The sequence below is a fragment of the Nannobrachium achirus genome (assembly GCF_963921795.1).
Source record: "Nannobrachium achirus genome assembly, chromosome: 23".
NCBI classification, from domain to species: Eukaryota; Metazoa; Chordata; class Actinopteri; order Myctophiformes; family Myctophidae; genus Nannobrachium; species Nannobrachium achirus.
In genome coordinates, this window is record NC_137830.1 from 38102531 (window position 1) to 38119926 (window position 17396).

Genomic DNA, 17396 nt, shown 5'->3' on the forward strand with positions numbered 1-17396 from the left:
TATTTGCAGAGCTGCATGTCCCTTTTTGTTTCACTCTCTATCAAATGTCTTCGCTCAAAAATAGCTGATCTACAAGCAGATCTGCTATTTTTTGGCAAATGTTCCGCCTCAGGATAATGATTAAATGGATTTTGATTATCGTGATAATATCGTAAATCGCGATTTCTTTTGTCACAATAACCGTGATATGACATTTTCATATCGTCCCATCCCTACAGACTACATGGCCCGATGACGTAAGAATAACTTTCAGAGGCGACCCCCAGAGTAGATAGACTAAAGATTACATTTGGAGTACTTCAAAGAGAGATTGACCCAACAACCCAACCAGCATGTGATGTCGATTCCCGATGTTCCCATCACCCCCCACCACACACACACACACACACAAACATTACATAACAGACTTCTAAAGGACAGGATTGCCCACGGCAGTCTATGCAGCTCCATAACATCAACATATGTCTATCCGTCCTAACATCCAGCTAATTAGAAAATAAGGTAGCACAGCACATTGTTTGGAAGTTACGTAAAAATACATTGCACTGATTAGAATAGATTGCCATACCAGAGGGTATTATCCAACCTTGCATTACAAACACACGAGAGCACCTGACCAGATGACTGTGAAATTAAAGCACAAATTGTGCATTGCACTGCTGTTTAAAGTGACATTTCAAAGTAATTAGTGCGTTTCACCAGCTACCGGTATGTTCATATTACATGAATGCTACTGAATGATGAGATTAAAATGGTAAGACGGTAGGGGTGACCGGATAGCCGAATGGTTAGGACGCATACCACATGGGTGCAGAATGCCCTCGTCATCAGTGTGTCCCGCAGTTTGATTACCGGTCAGTTTGCCGTGTGTCTTTCCACTGTGCTCTGCCTGTGTTCCCCGTCTCTCTTCACTGTACCAATCTATCTGAAAAAAACCTGATGCCGATTCTAAAACATTTTTTCAATTCCTAACAGTTTGATACTTTACCGGTTTTAAATGGGTTAATAAAGCATAAAATGCCCAAATATTTCCAAATCCCTGGAGAAAAAATAACTGCCTAAACCCAACATAATCTGTAGAAATAAGTGAAGAAATGTTTGCATTTAAACAAACTTCAGCCTGCCCCTCTCCCTGGTTTTTGAACCTTTGACCCCTTGGGAACAAAGAGAAAGGGTCAGTGAGATCCCTAAGGTAGTTTGTGAGGGGCCACAGTGCACCACTTAGCTTCTTCTCTTCTCTCGCTTTCCCTTTTTAATTTGCATTGATTATTTTCCATTCACAAGAGCCTTGTCACATACACTTTCTGGTATTGTGGCCATGCTCCTTGGTTTTAATAACAAGACATGGCAACAGTTCCCACAAGCCATTTGAAGAATATGGAAGGACCGGTGTTAAAAATGTTCCATAATGAAGAAAAAATAAATAAAAAAAGAAAAAAAGAAACGAATACCAATATTCTTAAAGGAAAATGCAGGTATTCCACTTCCAAAATGATACTGTATCATAAAAGCATGTACAGCTCTTGCATATAGCTTAGAAGGGAAAAAAGCACACATGAATCCCAGATGAGCAATAATAGTACTAGAAACATATGTTGTTGTTGCTATTGGTTGCACTGTACAAATATTTTGACATTAACAATGGCACTAGAGTCGACTAGGAAAAAAACAAAACAAAAAAAACACCCACAGCTGTTTACCAGTGGTTAGGCTGCAATGTCGCATTCAAAGTATCTACATGGAAATAATGAATTGAGCTTTATGACTGCTGGCTGTAATGGCACATCGCCCTTCACCACTCCGGTGAAACACATGAACCAGCTGGATTGTGGAATTCATATGGATATCACTTGGTGAAACACATGAACCAGCTGGATTGTGGAATTCATATGGATATCACTTGAGTAGCACTATTGTGGCCTCTCCAATGCTAAGCAGTTTGTCCGAGAGGACAAACATTTCTGTGGACAAATGCCTGATACGTTCCGTTTGGAATATCCAACGTTCCTAGATGGTTGGAGACCGCCAGGATTTTGCAAGCCAGATGACAGCGAGATCACTTTTACACAAGACGTTGCCACGTGACTACAATGTAATGCGATACGTTTGTTGTGTTTCCCCCGGAATATGGACAGCTGAAATCACTTTGCTGGGTGTGGAAGGGAAAGTGTTATGCATCCCCTCCACGGCCACCTCTCCTCCCCAAGAGAGAATAGAGAAACGCTCCTTACAGTGATGTTTGCTCCCTAGTAACAGAACAAAAACACCAAGATGGTGCTTTCTCCAGAACAGATGTGCTAGTAGCAGATGCAGAGTGAGATATTGGATAGTTCAGTTATACTTTAGGGAAATGGTTCTCAATGTTTTCAGGCCGCCCTGATATGCACTTGGAATTTAGGAGTTAAGGCATTATACATGACTTGGTTCTACAGATACATACTGTCTGTGGAATTAGCCGATCTACAAGCTCACAACGCCTCGTGTTGCAAGGCGTTGTGAGGTTTTAGATCAGCTATTTTCAAAGGATTTGCCTCATTTTGTATGACAATTTGGCCAATATTTGACCAGTTTTAATTGTGTAGTTTGTTGTTTGTTTGTCTTTTTTAGCTATCAAAAAAGGTCTTTAAAATCCTTAGATTGACACGTCACCATCATCTGGGGACCCCTCCAAAATCATGTGGGGACCCACCTAGAGGTCCCGACCCACAGGTTGAGAACCACTGCTTTAGGGGATGGTCATTCTCCTACCTGAATGCCTGTCTGCACGGCCATGACTGCAATCACTGATGATTCACTTCTTCATTCTAGAAACCAGAGAAGATGAGAGCAGGCATGCCATCAGTTCATTGGGGTTATAATACACAGTGTATCAATCAGAGAGAGCATTACAAAAGGCATTCCAGAGGATTGTGGCAATTTCCAGCAAGCTGGGAAAAAATGCAGACTCTTATGACAACAAAATTGCCCGTCGTGTATGGTATTTCTGCAAGATATTACTTGCACAGGTTTTGTGGGAAGTGGCTGCTTGAGATATTTTGAGGTGCAAAACCAAGGTATGTTCCAGTCCAAACCCAACCAGTAGACACAGTAGATACAGACACCAAGAAGGAAAACCCCTGGGCAAAAACACTGTGCTGACCTGCAAGTCGATAGAATAGTTTGAACTTCAGTCAGGAAATGTTTATTTGTGGCAAGGACAAAGACAATCAATATTGAAATGGCCACGTTTTGGTCTTTCCAGCATTTTCAGCTTCCATCAAAGTCAGCCTTGCAAATACCAAAAGCACATTTCATTTACAAATACTTTCAAGATAAGTTGCATACCGAGGACTTTCAAAGTCTAGACAGATTGCCAGGGTCTTCGTCTTCGCCGCAATTCTTAACAAACAACTGCCAGGACAGACACCTTCCATTGCTCTCCTATTAATGCCATTGCTGATATTTTTCGGAATAGAAGCCTCAACTTTATACCTCGCCGTGATAAACATTAGGCCAGACAGAAAAACAAAGATCTTCTCCTCTTCCTCTTCTGCTAGTCCGATACGTAATCAAATTAGGGGACGTGGATTTAAATTCTGAAAGGAGGCTTGTTATAAACTACAACATTAACAGGGATTAAGACTACGATAAGCAGCAGCATACATAGACAATCAGAATCCTGCTAATACCCACTGGGTATGAGAGGTAATGAACACATTGTTTTCACTGGCTTGTACAGTGTTATTGGATGAGACTTTCTCACGGGGAAGTGATCGGGCTGACCTCTGAGAGCTCCGTATTCCCGTCCCAATACAGGATGTGGAGGATTACCCCAATGCTGGACTGTCCCCAAGGAGGTGTGAGGGTGAAAGGCAGAGGAGATGGAGGGGGGGGGGGGATGCAATCACAAGCACATACATCCCTACTGACTGATCATTTGGCCAAAACAGCTGAGGCAACATCCCCCCCCCCCCCCCCCCCCCCCAACGAATCCACCAGCCTCCCCCCAAACGTAACACACAAAATATGAAACCCCCCCAAATGCCTCTTCCATATATTATGACAAAAATCTGGACTAGGAAACTTCTGCGGCAATGTAACGCAACTGTCATAATGCACCGAGCAGGCAAACAGAGAAGAATGTTGAGCGTCCCAATGCAGGTATCCTGCCAGGGTCGCAAGTAGCATGCACAGCTGCTCGACAAAACGCACCATCTGAGGGCGACAGAAATCCTGCAGCCAGTGAGCCCCCCGCAAAAATAAAAGGCAGCTTCAAGAGGAGACAGTGGAGCAATCCTTTGACATCAGCCAAGGACAGGACAGCTGACGATGACAGCAGTCTGAGAGAGCAGACTTACCTCAGGACACGAGCCCAGCGAAAACGGGTCAGGTCTCAACCGAGCAAGGACACTGCGTAGAACTCCTCTCCTGGCCGTCAGTGACACAAGCACATCCCCATCCCGCTACACAGCACACAGCCACTAGCGCGCAGAGAGAGAGAGAGAGAGAGAGAGCGAGAGACAGCCCACGCACAGCCCTGACTCGGCAGCTGTGTCTGACTGGAGCGTGTGTGTGTGCGCGAGTCTCCAGGGTGAGGAGAGGAAGAGAGGGAGGGCCAGCAGTGAGAGAATTGACGAGAGAGAGAGAGAGGGGAGGGGAGAGAATGGATGGAAGGGAGGGAGGTGGGGGGTGGGCAAGAGGAGAGAGCCTTGACTAATGAAGTGGCTACGCTTGGCTTAGCGCTGCCCCCTCCCCAAACAATCCTCTCACGGCGGTACCCACTCACAAAGCTTCCATTGTTTTGTTAACCATGCCATGGCTCCGCATCAACCCCCCCTCCACTCCTCCTGTGTCACCCAAGCAAAAGCCCAACCGGCGCAGGGAATTCCCTGAGAAGAGCAGCATTAACGGCCTCTGAAGGGATGGGATGAGGGGGCGATGTGGGGTCAAAGGGACTTCCTTTCCCAAACTTCATCCACTGCAAGGGTTAGAGCAGGGGTTTTCAAAGTGGGTGACGGGGCACCCTGGGGTGCCGCGACGGCAGTCCAGGGGTGCCGCGAGATAATTTGATGATAGCCTATTTGGAATTTATTTGGACACTTGAAAAAATATTTAGTATCATTTTAAAATTGAAGTACAAAGTTATTTTCAGTCAGTTCTAACCAAAGTGGCTATTACGTTTTCCTCGCAACATAATCACTAAAATATCGTCACTGTCTGGCATAAACCTCGTATCTCCAAGTTTTAAATGTGTACGTCTTTTAGTAAAGCAAAGCCCTGCTTCATCATACAAAACTAGTGAAAACAGCCGATCTACAAGCACACACCGCCTCGCGTTGTGTGCTTGTAGACCTGCTGTTTTCACTAGTTCAGTACATTTGATAGATGATAAATACACAACGAACGGTTTTGGACATACAAGGTTTCCACCTGACAATGACGATATGCTATGGGGTGCCCTGAGACAAAAAAGTTTGGGAACCCCTGGGTTAGAGCACTGTAGGGATGGGACGATACGCGATATTATCGTTTATCGTGATAAAAAACACTCACGATAATCGTGAGATTTAATTTATCGTGATATCGTCCTCCATCATCGACTGGGACCAATTCACCCTTTATTTGCAGAGTTGCATATCCGGTACCATTTAAACCCTCCATAATTGGTAAAAGGTACTTATAATATACGTACTTGATACAGTCTTTTGTCACAATAAAATCGTGATATGACATTTCATATCGTCCCATCCCTAGAGCACTGTTTCCCAAACACTGGGTTGAGACCCATCTGTGGGTCGTGGACACATTTGTATGGGTCGCCAGTAAATATGCTTTTTAAGTTTTTAATTACCTTCAATTTTCGGATTTTTTTAAAAGAAAAAGAAAATGCAACTTTTCAGGAAGAAGATCTGACATTTTTTTAAAGAAATTCATAAATTCATAAAATCCAAGGAATTACATGCATTGTTTTTAAATCAAATTAGGAAGTAGTGAGAATAGCCGAACTCCAAGCCGATCAACAAGCCTACAGCGTGGCGAGAAGCTATGCGTTTTGGCTTGAAGTCTTGAAGATCTGCAATTTTTACTAGTTTGGGCCTTGGGAAAACATCTAATTTCTATTTTGGGTCTCGAGCTAAAAGGTTTGGGAACCACTGGGCTAGAGGGTTGACCCAGACCCCCACACTGATGTTCTTCCACAGTGATGACAGTACTCAGGAAGGTTTGGGGTGGGACGCAGGAAGATTAGGCTGGCACAGTCACATCATAATCAAGATGTAAAAGGCCCCGTTTAGACTGGCAGCCAAATCCAGCCCAAATATTTTTTTTCCAAATCCAGATTGTAATCAGATTTATTTTATGAAAATTAAAAAAATTAATCCGATTTTTAACAAATCCGACTTGAGCCACAATCAGAGGCGGTTTCAAATGAGATTCAAATCTGAAAGATGAGTCTGTTTGCATCCAGGGCAAGCTTGAAAGAATTTCCCCAAAAGGTCAGCTTGCCTCTTCGATGGCACCCCCGATCCACATCTGGTCAAATCAAATTACATTTAGGATTTCAGAAACCAATTATGATACTGAATGGATTAAACAACATTTCAGCATGGAGAGGCGTTTGGGGTGGGTTGAATTCAGCAGCAAATAACAAAAGGGTAGACGTTTGGCTTTACAATCCAGTTTCTCACATCTGGGGGCCTAGCAGCACAGGCCAAGAGCTTGACTCCCTGCCGCTACCAAAGGCGCTCACACATGCAAATAAATGTCAACCATGGAGGAGGAGAAGCAAATGGTCTGTGTGTGTGTGTGTGTGTGTGTGTGTGTGTGTGTGTGTGTGTGTAGGGGGTTCAAAGACAGTAAATGTTTTATACAGTACCATAGATTGATGGAAATGTGCAGCCCTTAGCAAAGGCCAATGATTGACACAGTGACATGGGAACTACCACGCACATTCTCTGGCGGTCACTGGAAAACACTTGGACAATGCCCACTCTCTTTGCTGTATGGCCTTCTATTCTGCAGTCCTTTCCAGAGCCCCTAATAAGTTCCTACCATCTTGCAACACGGTCATTCTGCGGTCAAGGACAACAGCCCAGTAGTGTGGGGCCAAGTCTTAACATTATGCTCTTAGTCTTCATTTGGGTCAAACATGCAGTTGAGCCTCTTTGTGGATAAACCTGTGCAGTTTTTCTTCTTATAATTAAGTTATTACAACTCAAGAGGGACATTATAGATATGTATATATTTCTGGCTTGCCCAAGAAACCCAGGGTAGTATGAGTGTTGTTACTTTCCAGGCATCGCCTAATTCTTGCAACACTCTCCCTTTATTGACAGTCTCTCTTGCTCTGCACCAGGCAAGATGATTGTATAGGGCAGGGGTCTTGAACGTTTTCAGGCCAAGGACCCCTTAGCTGAGAGACCCATGAAGACCCCCTCTACATATTGTATAAATGTGTGAAACAGATTTTCATCAATTTCATAGATAGATTCGTAAACTTGTTGGACAGCACTGTCATCAGTATGTTAGATTCGTGTTGATGTGTTTTTCTTTCAGACATTTAACCACTTAAATCGTCGTTACTTACTAAACTTGACCTCTGTACTTCGTCTGCTCTCTTTTACCTCTACACCAAACCCATTTGCCAAAAATAGCCGATCTACAAGCTCTCAACAGAGCTTGATCTTAGAGCTTGATCTGCTATTTTCGGCTAAAGTTCTCCTCAGAATTGGGATGTTGTTAATTTTAAAAGAATTATCCTATCACACAAAGATTTGGCGGCCCCCCTGTAGTAACTCTGACCCCCTGTTGAAGATAGGGTGACGGGTCAGGGTACATGCATCTGTATACTTTATATTTGTTGGCGGTGTATTTATAGTGATGTTGTACTCCTTATCTCCTCTTCTGTAACTTGAACTGCTGGGTTGGCTCTGACGCCTGAATTTCCCCCAGGGGATCAATAAAGGTATCTATCTATCTACAGTATCTATCTGAGGTTTGCACTCATCTGCTGACCTAAACTGCTCACAAAGACTTGGGTGTGGTCAAGAGCAGATTCCTATATTCCTAAGTTGACACAGCGGTGGATGTACGCCGAGACGAAACTAAACCCCGGAAAACAAAAGAACAAAAGAAAATCCTCTATTTTTATTTTTTTTAAAGAACCTGATCTGCTTAGAATTGGACTGACTAACCTGTCTTTCTAGCACGGCAATACGTGTGAACACCTTTAAAAACAGACATATTTTTCATTCAATCTAAAGGCTTCAATTATCTGGCTAGCAGGGGTGTTAAATATATAGCCTGCAAGGCAATCATGGTGCGTTAGGCAATTCAAGGAAACTCACAGAGTGATGACAGTCATTTTCATTGCTGCTTCTAAACACTGTCTGAATTAAGCTGCATTAAAATTAAATCGTACATTTAAAGGGTGTCATAATCACACACACACACACACACACACACACACACACACACACACACACACACACACACACACACACACACACACACACACACACACACACACACACACACACACACACACACACACACACACACACACACACACACACACACACACACACACACACACACACACAGAGAGTAATGCTTTTTTTTTCTTCTAATAATTATATTGTTTAATGTGCTGCTATAATGTCTGAGGAGCCATTTGTACCTAGTAGGTAAGGTTCCCAAACTTTAATGCTCGACACCCAAAAGAGAAATTAGACATTTACCCGTGACCCAAACTCGTGAAAATATCAGATCTACAAGTTCACAATGCGCCACTTTGCGCTGCATTGTGAGCTTGTAGAATGGCCATTTTCACTGCTTCAAAATGTTTTTATCATTCATGAAAATTATTAGATTTTCTGATTTTATTTATGAAATACTTTCTGAAAAAGGGTTTAATTGTTTTTAATTGATAGAAAGTTGTGATTATTTTGTTTAATTTTTTTGTAATCTTTTGAAAATAAGATTTTTCCAAGTGCAGGAAACAAACAAAAGATTTTTACTTGCGACCCACAAAAACAAATCGGTCCGCGACCACCCATTGGGTCCCGGCCCACTGTTTGTGAACCGGTGGAGTAGAGGGTATGGTGTGAGGGGAGGGAGCGTCTGCCCACGTGTGCTCCATGCAGGTCATCTCTCTCTGGTCCCAGCCGCTAATCATTTAAGAGGATCAGAGCTATTCCAGAGACAGAACGTGCCCTACTACTACTCCACACGCCGCCCGTCATCACAACACAGGACACGTGGCACATGTGCGGGGGTCCCTGCGGGCACATTAGGGGTACATCTGTGTGTGCACCCGTGCATAATGACGACCAAAATAAATAAATAAAAACAGAGCCGTTACATAATGCGTTAGAGACTTGAATATCAAAAGTCAAGAGAAGAGGTCTTAGTTTCTGCAATATGACATTATACCTAGGTGACTTTCTTCAAAAAGAAAAAAAAGGGTGGTAAAAAAGGAAATGCAAATGCCAATGTAATATTGAACCTGTGTGTACGTGTGTGCGTGTCTAGTATTCCTGTGTAATATGGCTGTAGGCCAGAACAGTGGGTCCTGACTCCTGGGGAATAGTTGGCACTACCGCTATAGCTTCTAGTCCGCAAAGGTTCCGCTCAAGGCAGCTTCCCCCTTGAGAATACCAACTCCTCCTCCATTAAACTGCTCCTGCTGAGCCCTTTTGTGTCTGGACTTTAATTACCCCATCAGTGGAACGTTTCATTTGGTGCCTGGCCTCTCCCTTTCATTAGAGATTGGCCAGACCGTGTCGCGTTGAGAGGAAATGTATTGACTAAAAGAATAATGAAAAGAATATCCGTCAACAGATCGGCTTCTGAAGTGAACTTATTTAAGGGTTTAGGTCTGGGTAAAATATGATCCTTTGAAGCAAGTTACCCACTCTAATGTCTCTTTTCTGGGAATGTCCAAAAATAGCTTATTTGATGTAGAGGGAAAAGGGCCAAAAGGGACCTAGTAGAGATCCCTTGGGAAACTCAGTCAATACCCGGGTATATAGGCTTTAAGTGGTTTAAGTGGTTAAACCCAACATATTCCATCTCTTGACGTCTGTCTTCAAAACCCTTTGTGAGTCGTCGTGCCGTGGAGGTGAGATGGTGCTAGTAGAGTCGAGGGACTTAAAGGCTTGATGGGTGTGTGAGCCACCTGCCAATCCCATTTTGATTTGTTATACTAATCCACACAGCCTACTACACGGCACTAGGCCAACTCCGCGGTTCAGAAACCCTTGAGTGCTGCTGACTAAGGATCAGCTTCACCACCCCCTTTCCCAAACCCAAATAGCTGCAACACTGACTCCAGACCTGTGTTCAAAGGGCAACTTCTGTTGTAATCACACTGGGTCAGTTGAAAACCACATGGCATGCATGAGGGCTCAGCCTCAGGCTGACAGGAGCACTTTCACTGTCATCTCCACCAGTCATCGTGGAAAATACTCATAGGCACAAATCTGCTACATAATATTTACAAACAGAGTTTGTAGTATTATGTCCTTGATGAGTCAGTTGACTAGCACCTCAAAAGGCACCAACACGTCTAAACAAATAAGTCATGCCAATATAGGCAACAGGGAAGTCGACCAGAATGCACTAGTTCAGCGGCATACTGTAAATATAGTGCACGTCAAACGTTCAAATAATGTTGGGATGTTTTTTGAAATAATTCAGTTGGGTGGGTAAATAAAGTAGCGTCTTATCTCCAGAACAGAGGTATGGCTGTCGTTTAAAGCTGCCAGAAGGCTTGGCAAGATTCCCACTCTTCAGTGGAACGTCGTTTCTGATGATCACACACACCAGCCGATGGCAACGACATCACCCCCTCAGGAAGTCACAGCAAAGTTTCCCAGGCTAACGGTTTAAAATTTAAAATAGCTTGGATGGCATTGGCATTACAATATGTAAGGACTGTTCTTTTTCAAAAGAGGCAAAAATGTTTCTGTAAAGTGTTGCTTCACTAGTAAGTACTAAGTAGCCATGGGAACCAACGGTTCCTGTCGAGCCATGTGGCCCATATCGCCTGTTTCTGTAGCGTGAGGCAGTTGATGTACAAGTGCATCACCTGGATATGACGCTAGTATGTTGCAGGGACTTACCCCCAATGCGTCCCTTGATTATGAGTGTCAAGCAGGGAGGTCTTTGATATGACCCAGAGACCCAGCAGACACTGAGCTGGTAGAGCCTGGCTGTACTCATGTGATTTTACATCTGAATCTTCAATTGAGGAAGCATGCTTCATTCACAGTCACGTATAGCCTGTGGCTATGACACTAGATGTCCAAGACAGATACCATGTTGTAATTGTATCTATCACATTTCAATGTGGTTTGTGCAGGGTGCAGCTGCTAATTTCTACCAAATCCAAGCTAAGTTGTTCTGCGAACCGTTTTGGGTGGCTTCAAAATAAGAATTCAATTAGGTAAACTAGCAAGTTTTATCCAAGTTTTATCCTTTAATTCTATCTATTTTGAATTGAAGAAAAACAAACATGTTGCCATGTAAACAAACATGTCTCATCTTCAAAATAAGCCTTTACAGAAGGTCACTTAGGCCATCCTCTCCTGAAAGGTCAGGTCAAGGTAGAGGTAAGAGGGGTCAACAGGTTTAGCCACATAACCTGGTTTGTATGTTAAGCCTGATAATAATGTGGGGACAGACACGAAGGCTAGGACCTTTCACCTTAATCAGCCTCACTAAGAGACTGAGAGAGAAGACAGGAGGTCTTTAATGGATAACGAGTAGCTTATTCCCTGCTGCAGGTGTTCCATGCAGCCTCACTGCTGTCAAGAGGTAGACACTAGACAGTTATTCACAACGTCAAAGTGGGAGACAACTTTACTTGTACCCTCCTTTTCCGTGTCTATACCAAATCTCTTTTCCCAAAATAGCTATCAACAAGCTCACAATGTGTCGCATTGCAATGCGTTGTTGTGAGTTTCTGCCTATGTTGGTGAATTGCTTTTAGGATAGGGTTCATGTGGTTAAATAGTCAGTAAGATTGCTAAAAATGAAAATTAATAAGGTAAACCATAAACATGCCTGTATAGAAAATTAAATGCATGTGCACAGACAGTTGAATTAGATGTCTGTAATTGTATTAATTAATTAAAGAATATGTTAAATGTAATATCGGACGACATCTATGGACCACTAAGCGGGCCACAAAAAGCGTGTGACACACCACGGTAAAGGCACCAACCTGCTCATTAGGAGACACTTCAACACAAAAGACAAAAGGAGCTGTGGAACCGGGGACCTTCGGTCTACCTCCTGAGCCACTAGAACACCCAAGTAACAAGTAAACTCAAACTTGTAATTCAGCCAAATCACGTCAGAGAAATAATACAGTACAATGACCACATTGTCTTTCCATTTACACTACGGGCTGTAAACAGGGCCAGTGCTCTCTCCAATCGAAGGCATAGGCCTAAATCCCTTCTGTCCTCCTGCTTATCCCTCATCTCCCCTCCCACTTGGTCCCTTTCTGTAAGCTGTAGCCTACCCCAAATAAATGAGGGGTAATCCCAAGATTTCATTATGATTTTCTATTGTATCCACATGCAGTATCACAGTCCATATGGGCCCATGTGGGGCTTTGACCCAATAAGCACAGGCCTGTATCTCGACAGGGGCGTCATGTGGGGTTCCTCTGCCAGAGATTCCTTCTGGGACTTTGGCAGCACCCAAAATGCAGAGCTGGGAGCCAAAGATCACACAGATGGTGATTATGAAGATAGAGGACTGGACTGCATGCGTATGTTCATTCCGTCGTTGGCCACCATTCAAAGGCTGATAATGACGGCTTTGAATGAATCAATTGTCATTTTGTCAATGATCTGGTTAAGTGATGGCACCACTTATCTATAATGCTTTATAAACATACGTATAATGCATTATAATCTACTCATAACATTGTACAATTATAGTTATAACAACTACTATTGCTTATATAAAATCATTATCAGCTTATAACACTGTATAATTACAGTCTTATACACTTAACAGAAGTACTCATAATGCAATCATAACACCTTTTAAAGCCATTTATAATGACTTATATGTTCAAGTATAATAATACTTCACTACTGGTCACTCACAGACTACTTTTTTTTAAATACTGGAGTGTTTCCATTGATAACCGACTGGGCTAGCTAGACACTAGACTGAAATTTGTTCCGACATAATGACAATTATGAGCCACAGGGTGTGCCTGTGTCTCTGTAAATTTGTGTTGTGTTCTGCCAATGCCCATATCACTGGAGCATCTAGACTAGTACCAGTGGAGTTCCACTTAACTGTCGACACAAGCTCACTGAAAGAGTGTCCCAAGGTCTTCAGAAAACAGGTCAACTCTGCCACTACCCTTACCTTAAGGAACAATTTGGATATGTATCCTATTGCACATTGTAATAAAGAACAAACACGTTATGTCACTGTGCTATTTTTATGTTATGGTTTCAATATCTCCTGCACCAACACCTGCACAGCTCAATGGTGCTTGCTGGTGCTTAAAGGACAACTTTGTTTTGTTTTTTTTACATCAAGGGTTCATATTTTAGATTGCAATTAAATGATGAAAAGAAAAGATGAGTGTCAAAATGTTTTCATTTGCTGCTTTCTATTGTTTTAGCGATTTTAGTATTTTGATTTCGGTGGGTGGGGGCATGCGTACAAGTGGCTAAATGTCTTTTTAGACACAATAAGCCGGCAATTTCTTACACCAGCCCCCATAAGTCACATCTGCCCATAAACATTGCGGTGCATCTTGGGAATGGGCTTATGGTGTCTAAAATACATATTTAGGCACTATTGCATGCAAATCAAAATCATTAAAATCACTAAAACGACAGAAAGAAGTAAATAACATTTGAAAAACAAAGTTGTCCTTTAAATAATGTTGACATGATCCAATCAAATGAACCAAATAATCATGGTCACAACAATCAAACAATGAGACATCATCTTCTGCCAATAGCAAACTCAAACTTGTTTCTGTTTATCTGAAGAGAAGCAATGCAAATATATCCCCAGCCATGAATCTTTCACAAGTGTTTTGAAGTGTCCAGAATTGGCTTAATGGTCTTTCTCTTGTTGTTGCCCACTCTGCAGGAAGCACCTGTTTAAGACTCCAGCCAGCTTTCTTCAGCAGCAGGAAAAGAGGGATGTTGCATTCAAAAGGGAATACATTTTCCCCCACTCATTCTCCATTGTCATATAGTGCATTCTATTGACAGATGGAGCTTAATCGACATAAAACCTGCAATTGAATGTTGTACTGCAGCAGTCGTTCAATAGTATGGATTTGTCCAGCTATGACTGCTATGTGTATGTGAGCCTGTTGATGCCACACTGTCCTACCTACCTGTCAAACAAACAAACAAACACATGTAGGCCTATTACACAAACATAGACCTATAGGCTATCTGTCAATTATGATTAGGCCTAATGTGTTATGTAAGGCTCAAACATACATAAGACATTTGACAGCACAGCCCTACAGAGATGTATAGAGCATTGGTTCTCAACCTGGGGTCCTGGCACCCCCACAGGGTCCTTGAGGGGGTTCCAGGCGTTCCCCCAGGCTAAATGATTTGTGTGTCTCTGTGGCACATGTTGTCCTCTTTTGCTGATTGAATTAACACTTATTATTTTACAGTGTAGATTGGGATCCAGACTCCATAGATTAAAAGTCATCAAATGGGGGTCGTGGCCTAATAATAAGGCACACCAAACTGGGGGTCCTCTTTGAAATAAAAAAAAGGTTGAGAAAGAGGACTACTGACTGATCAAAATAAATTAACCATCCATGAATAAAATGCATATTTTGGACAGTCAATGCATTGCAATAAAATCACTCCCATCCATCCAATCTTTATCTCAATTCTCAATCCGTTCAAGCTAACCAGTTCAAACACAGTTTGCTATGGCAGCCAGCCAAAAGCCACGCCACGCAAGCCTACTGTGTGTGTATGTGCAGTGCAACTACTTTGTTTTTCTGCATCACATTTCAAACCGACGATATGAGTTGAGTGCACCTCTTATGTTAACACACAACAAGTAAATTCAACTACAACCAAAGTTATTATAAGACTTTATCAATGTATAGGCTACGCGATGTTACCGTCCGTACTGCCACACGAGGCTTCATTCTTGATCGGTTACGGAATTACACTCAGTCTCAGTCACTCTAACTTTTTCCTGTAACGCAAAAGTTTGGAGGAAAAGATTTTAAACTCACCACCATTGAGATGTTCTGATTACTGTTTTGAAAGACTGTGGTGGGCTATTCTTTCTGCGGACTCCTTTCCGTTGGCTGTCAAACATTACTCAGTCTTTCCAGACGTCGTTGCTAGTTCTTGCTATGTGTGAGTAGTGTGTCCCCAGCCGCAGGCTCGCAGCCAATGGTCCAATAATGTGGAATGCGATCATCGTGTTGTGGATTTTTTTGGTGTGGGTTGCGCTGTTCGAAACAGCCAACCACGGCGCGCGGGCTGCGCGTCGCCTGCAATTCTCAATGGAACAGCACCACGCACGGGGGCGTGACACAACTGCTGTCCCGTGGGAACAGCAGGTGGGCGGATACAAAGAGAGGAGGATACTGGTAGCCATAGTACCTGAGTGGTGTCCTCTTACTGGCCACTACACCTGTTTGATGCACGCTCATCTACTAGTCTAGCAGTGGTGGGGGAAAAAGTACCCACATTGTTTTACAGCAAAAATATATCAATACTGCAATGTAGAAATATCTGTTACTTACAAGTAGAAGTCCGGAATTCAAAATGTGCTTGAGTAAAAGTACAAAAGTATTGGCATCAAAATGTAGGCTACTTAAAAGTGCCAAAAGTAAAAGTAGGCTACTCATCGTGCAGAATGTCCCATGTCCCAACTCACAATTAAGTTTTCAAATGTATAGAAATATTTGAAAATAGCAAATCTACATCTCACAGTGTGACGCATTGTGAGTTTGTAGATCGGCTATTTTCAAATGGCCAAAATGTATAAGGCTGAAGTGGTTAATGTAGCCTATGTTTTTTGTAATAATAATCAATCCATATACAGTTAGTAACTAAAGCTTTCAAGTAAATGTAGTGGAGTAAATGTACAATGTTTGGATCCAAGATGTAAAAGTAGAAGTAAAAGTACTGGAAATTGGAAATGCTCAAGTAAAGTACAAATTGTACTTAAGTACAGTACTTAAATAAATGTACTTAGTTACTTTACGCCACTGGATACCTGAGTGGTGTCCTCTGAGTGCTCTGACCTCTACACCTGTTTGATGCAAGGTCCATTCCTGTATTCTCTGAGTTGCAGAGCTGTAAGTGTAAGGTCCATTTGGTTCCTAAATAATGTATCAATAATTTAGTTATGGGGACCTCACTTTGAACCACTGAACTACAGGATTCAACATTGTTTCCAATTGTCACCTCTTTGGCCTTGAGGATGATGGTTATAATGCTTTTGTGATAACTTTGAATTTGAAATGTTTCACCTGTGCAGTAGGTGATTAAGTTCATAGAGTTGACCTATGTATTTTATAATAACATACACAATTTAGCCTAATGACCAAAACATACATACATTTAAACATCTTCTTTAATTACTGGCTTAGAGCAGCAGTCCAGAGTGAGCTTTTCTTAAGTTTCAAGTCAACCACACCCTTCCTATTGTGGAGTGAAACCACGTCAGCCTCCAGTCATCCCTTTTTTGTAATAAATGGCTACTTAGGGAAACAGCCAACCTTACAGCTGCTAAGCAAGCCCCCCCTGCCAGATGACACAAAACAAGTAAACTGATATTGGATATCATAGGCTACTGCAGTCCTGTGCTGTGAGACACATCTTTGTTAATACATGTGGCTAGTTATATTCAAATACAATTCTTTCATTGGCTTAAGAGAAACTCAAACTATGTAGTGAATTCCAAGTATGATTGCGACCATAGGTCGCAGTTTAGTTGCGACTGTAGGTCGCAGATTAGTATGTGAACGGTCACAGCGTGTCCGTATGTATCTCTGTCTGTCTTTCTGTCACGCCTGACACTGTGGTTCTATGGGTTTGTCGCTCTGACATCATGCTCTGACGTCACTGTGATGTCAGTGGAACCACTCTTAACAGAATGGATTTGCTGCTCTGACATCACACTCTGGCTTCACTGTGATGGCCCACTAACAGAATCCATTTTATTCCTTTTATGAGTTTCCTGATGTCATCAATATTAAGCCCATATCTAACAGGACTTCATATGGGAATGCCCATATATGGAGGCCACATCGGCCATATACCACACTAACGGCTGGCAGACAGGGATCTCCATGTATGGGCATAAAAGGGTATGATGTCAGATGTCATTGACATCATAGGACTTTCACATAACGAATAACTGAGTAAGCA

General features: G+C 42.5%; 1 protein-coding gene across 2 annotated transcripts in view; it reads right to left on the reverse strand.

Annotated features, from left to right (window-relative positions):
* Positions 1-15378, reverse strand: part of gas2l3 (growth arrest-specific 2 like 3) — a 30712-nt gene extending 15334 nt beyond the window's left edge. The window contains exons 1-2 of one of the 2 annotated variants that reach the window (XM_080754704.1): positions 15245-15378; positions 2749-2804 (exon numbers count right to left, since the gene is read on the reverse strand). In XM_080754704.1, the coding sequence (XP_080610830.1) occupies positions 2749-2772 (24 nt within the window). In that variant the 5' untranslated portion in view covers positions 2773-2804; positions 15245-15378. Of the gene's footprint in view, positions 1-2748; positions 2805-4337; positions 4405-15244 lie in introns of those variants that run through there. The other variant, XM_080754705.1, reaches the window with a different exon arrangement.
* Between the last annotated feature and the right edge of the window lie 2018 nt (positions 15379-17396).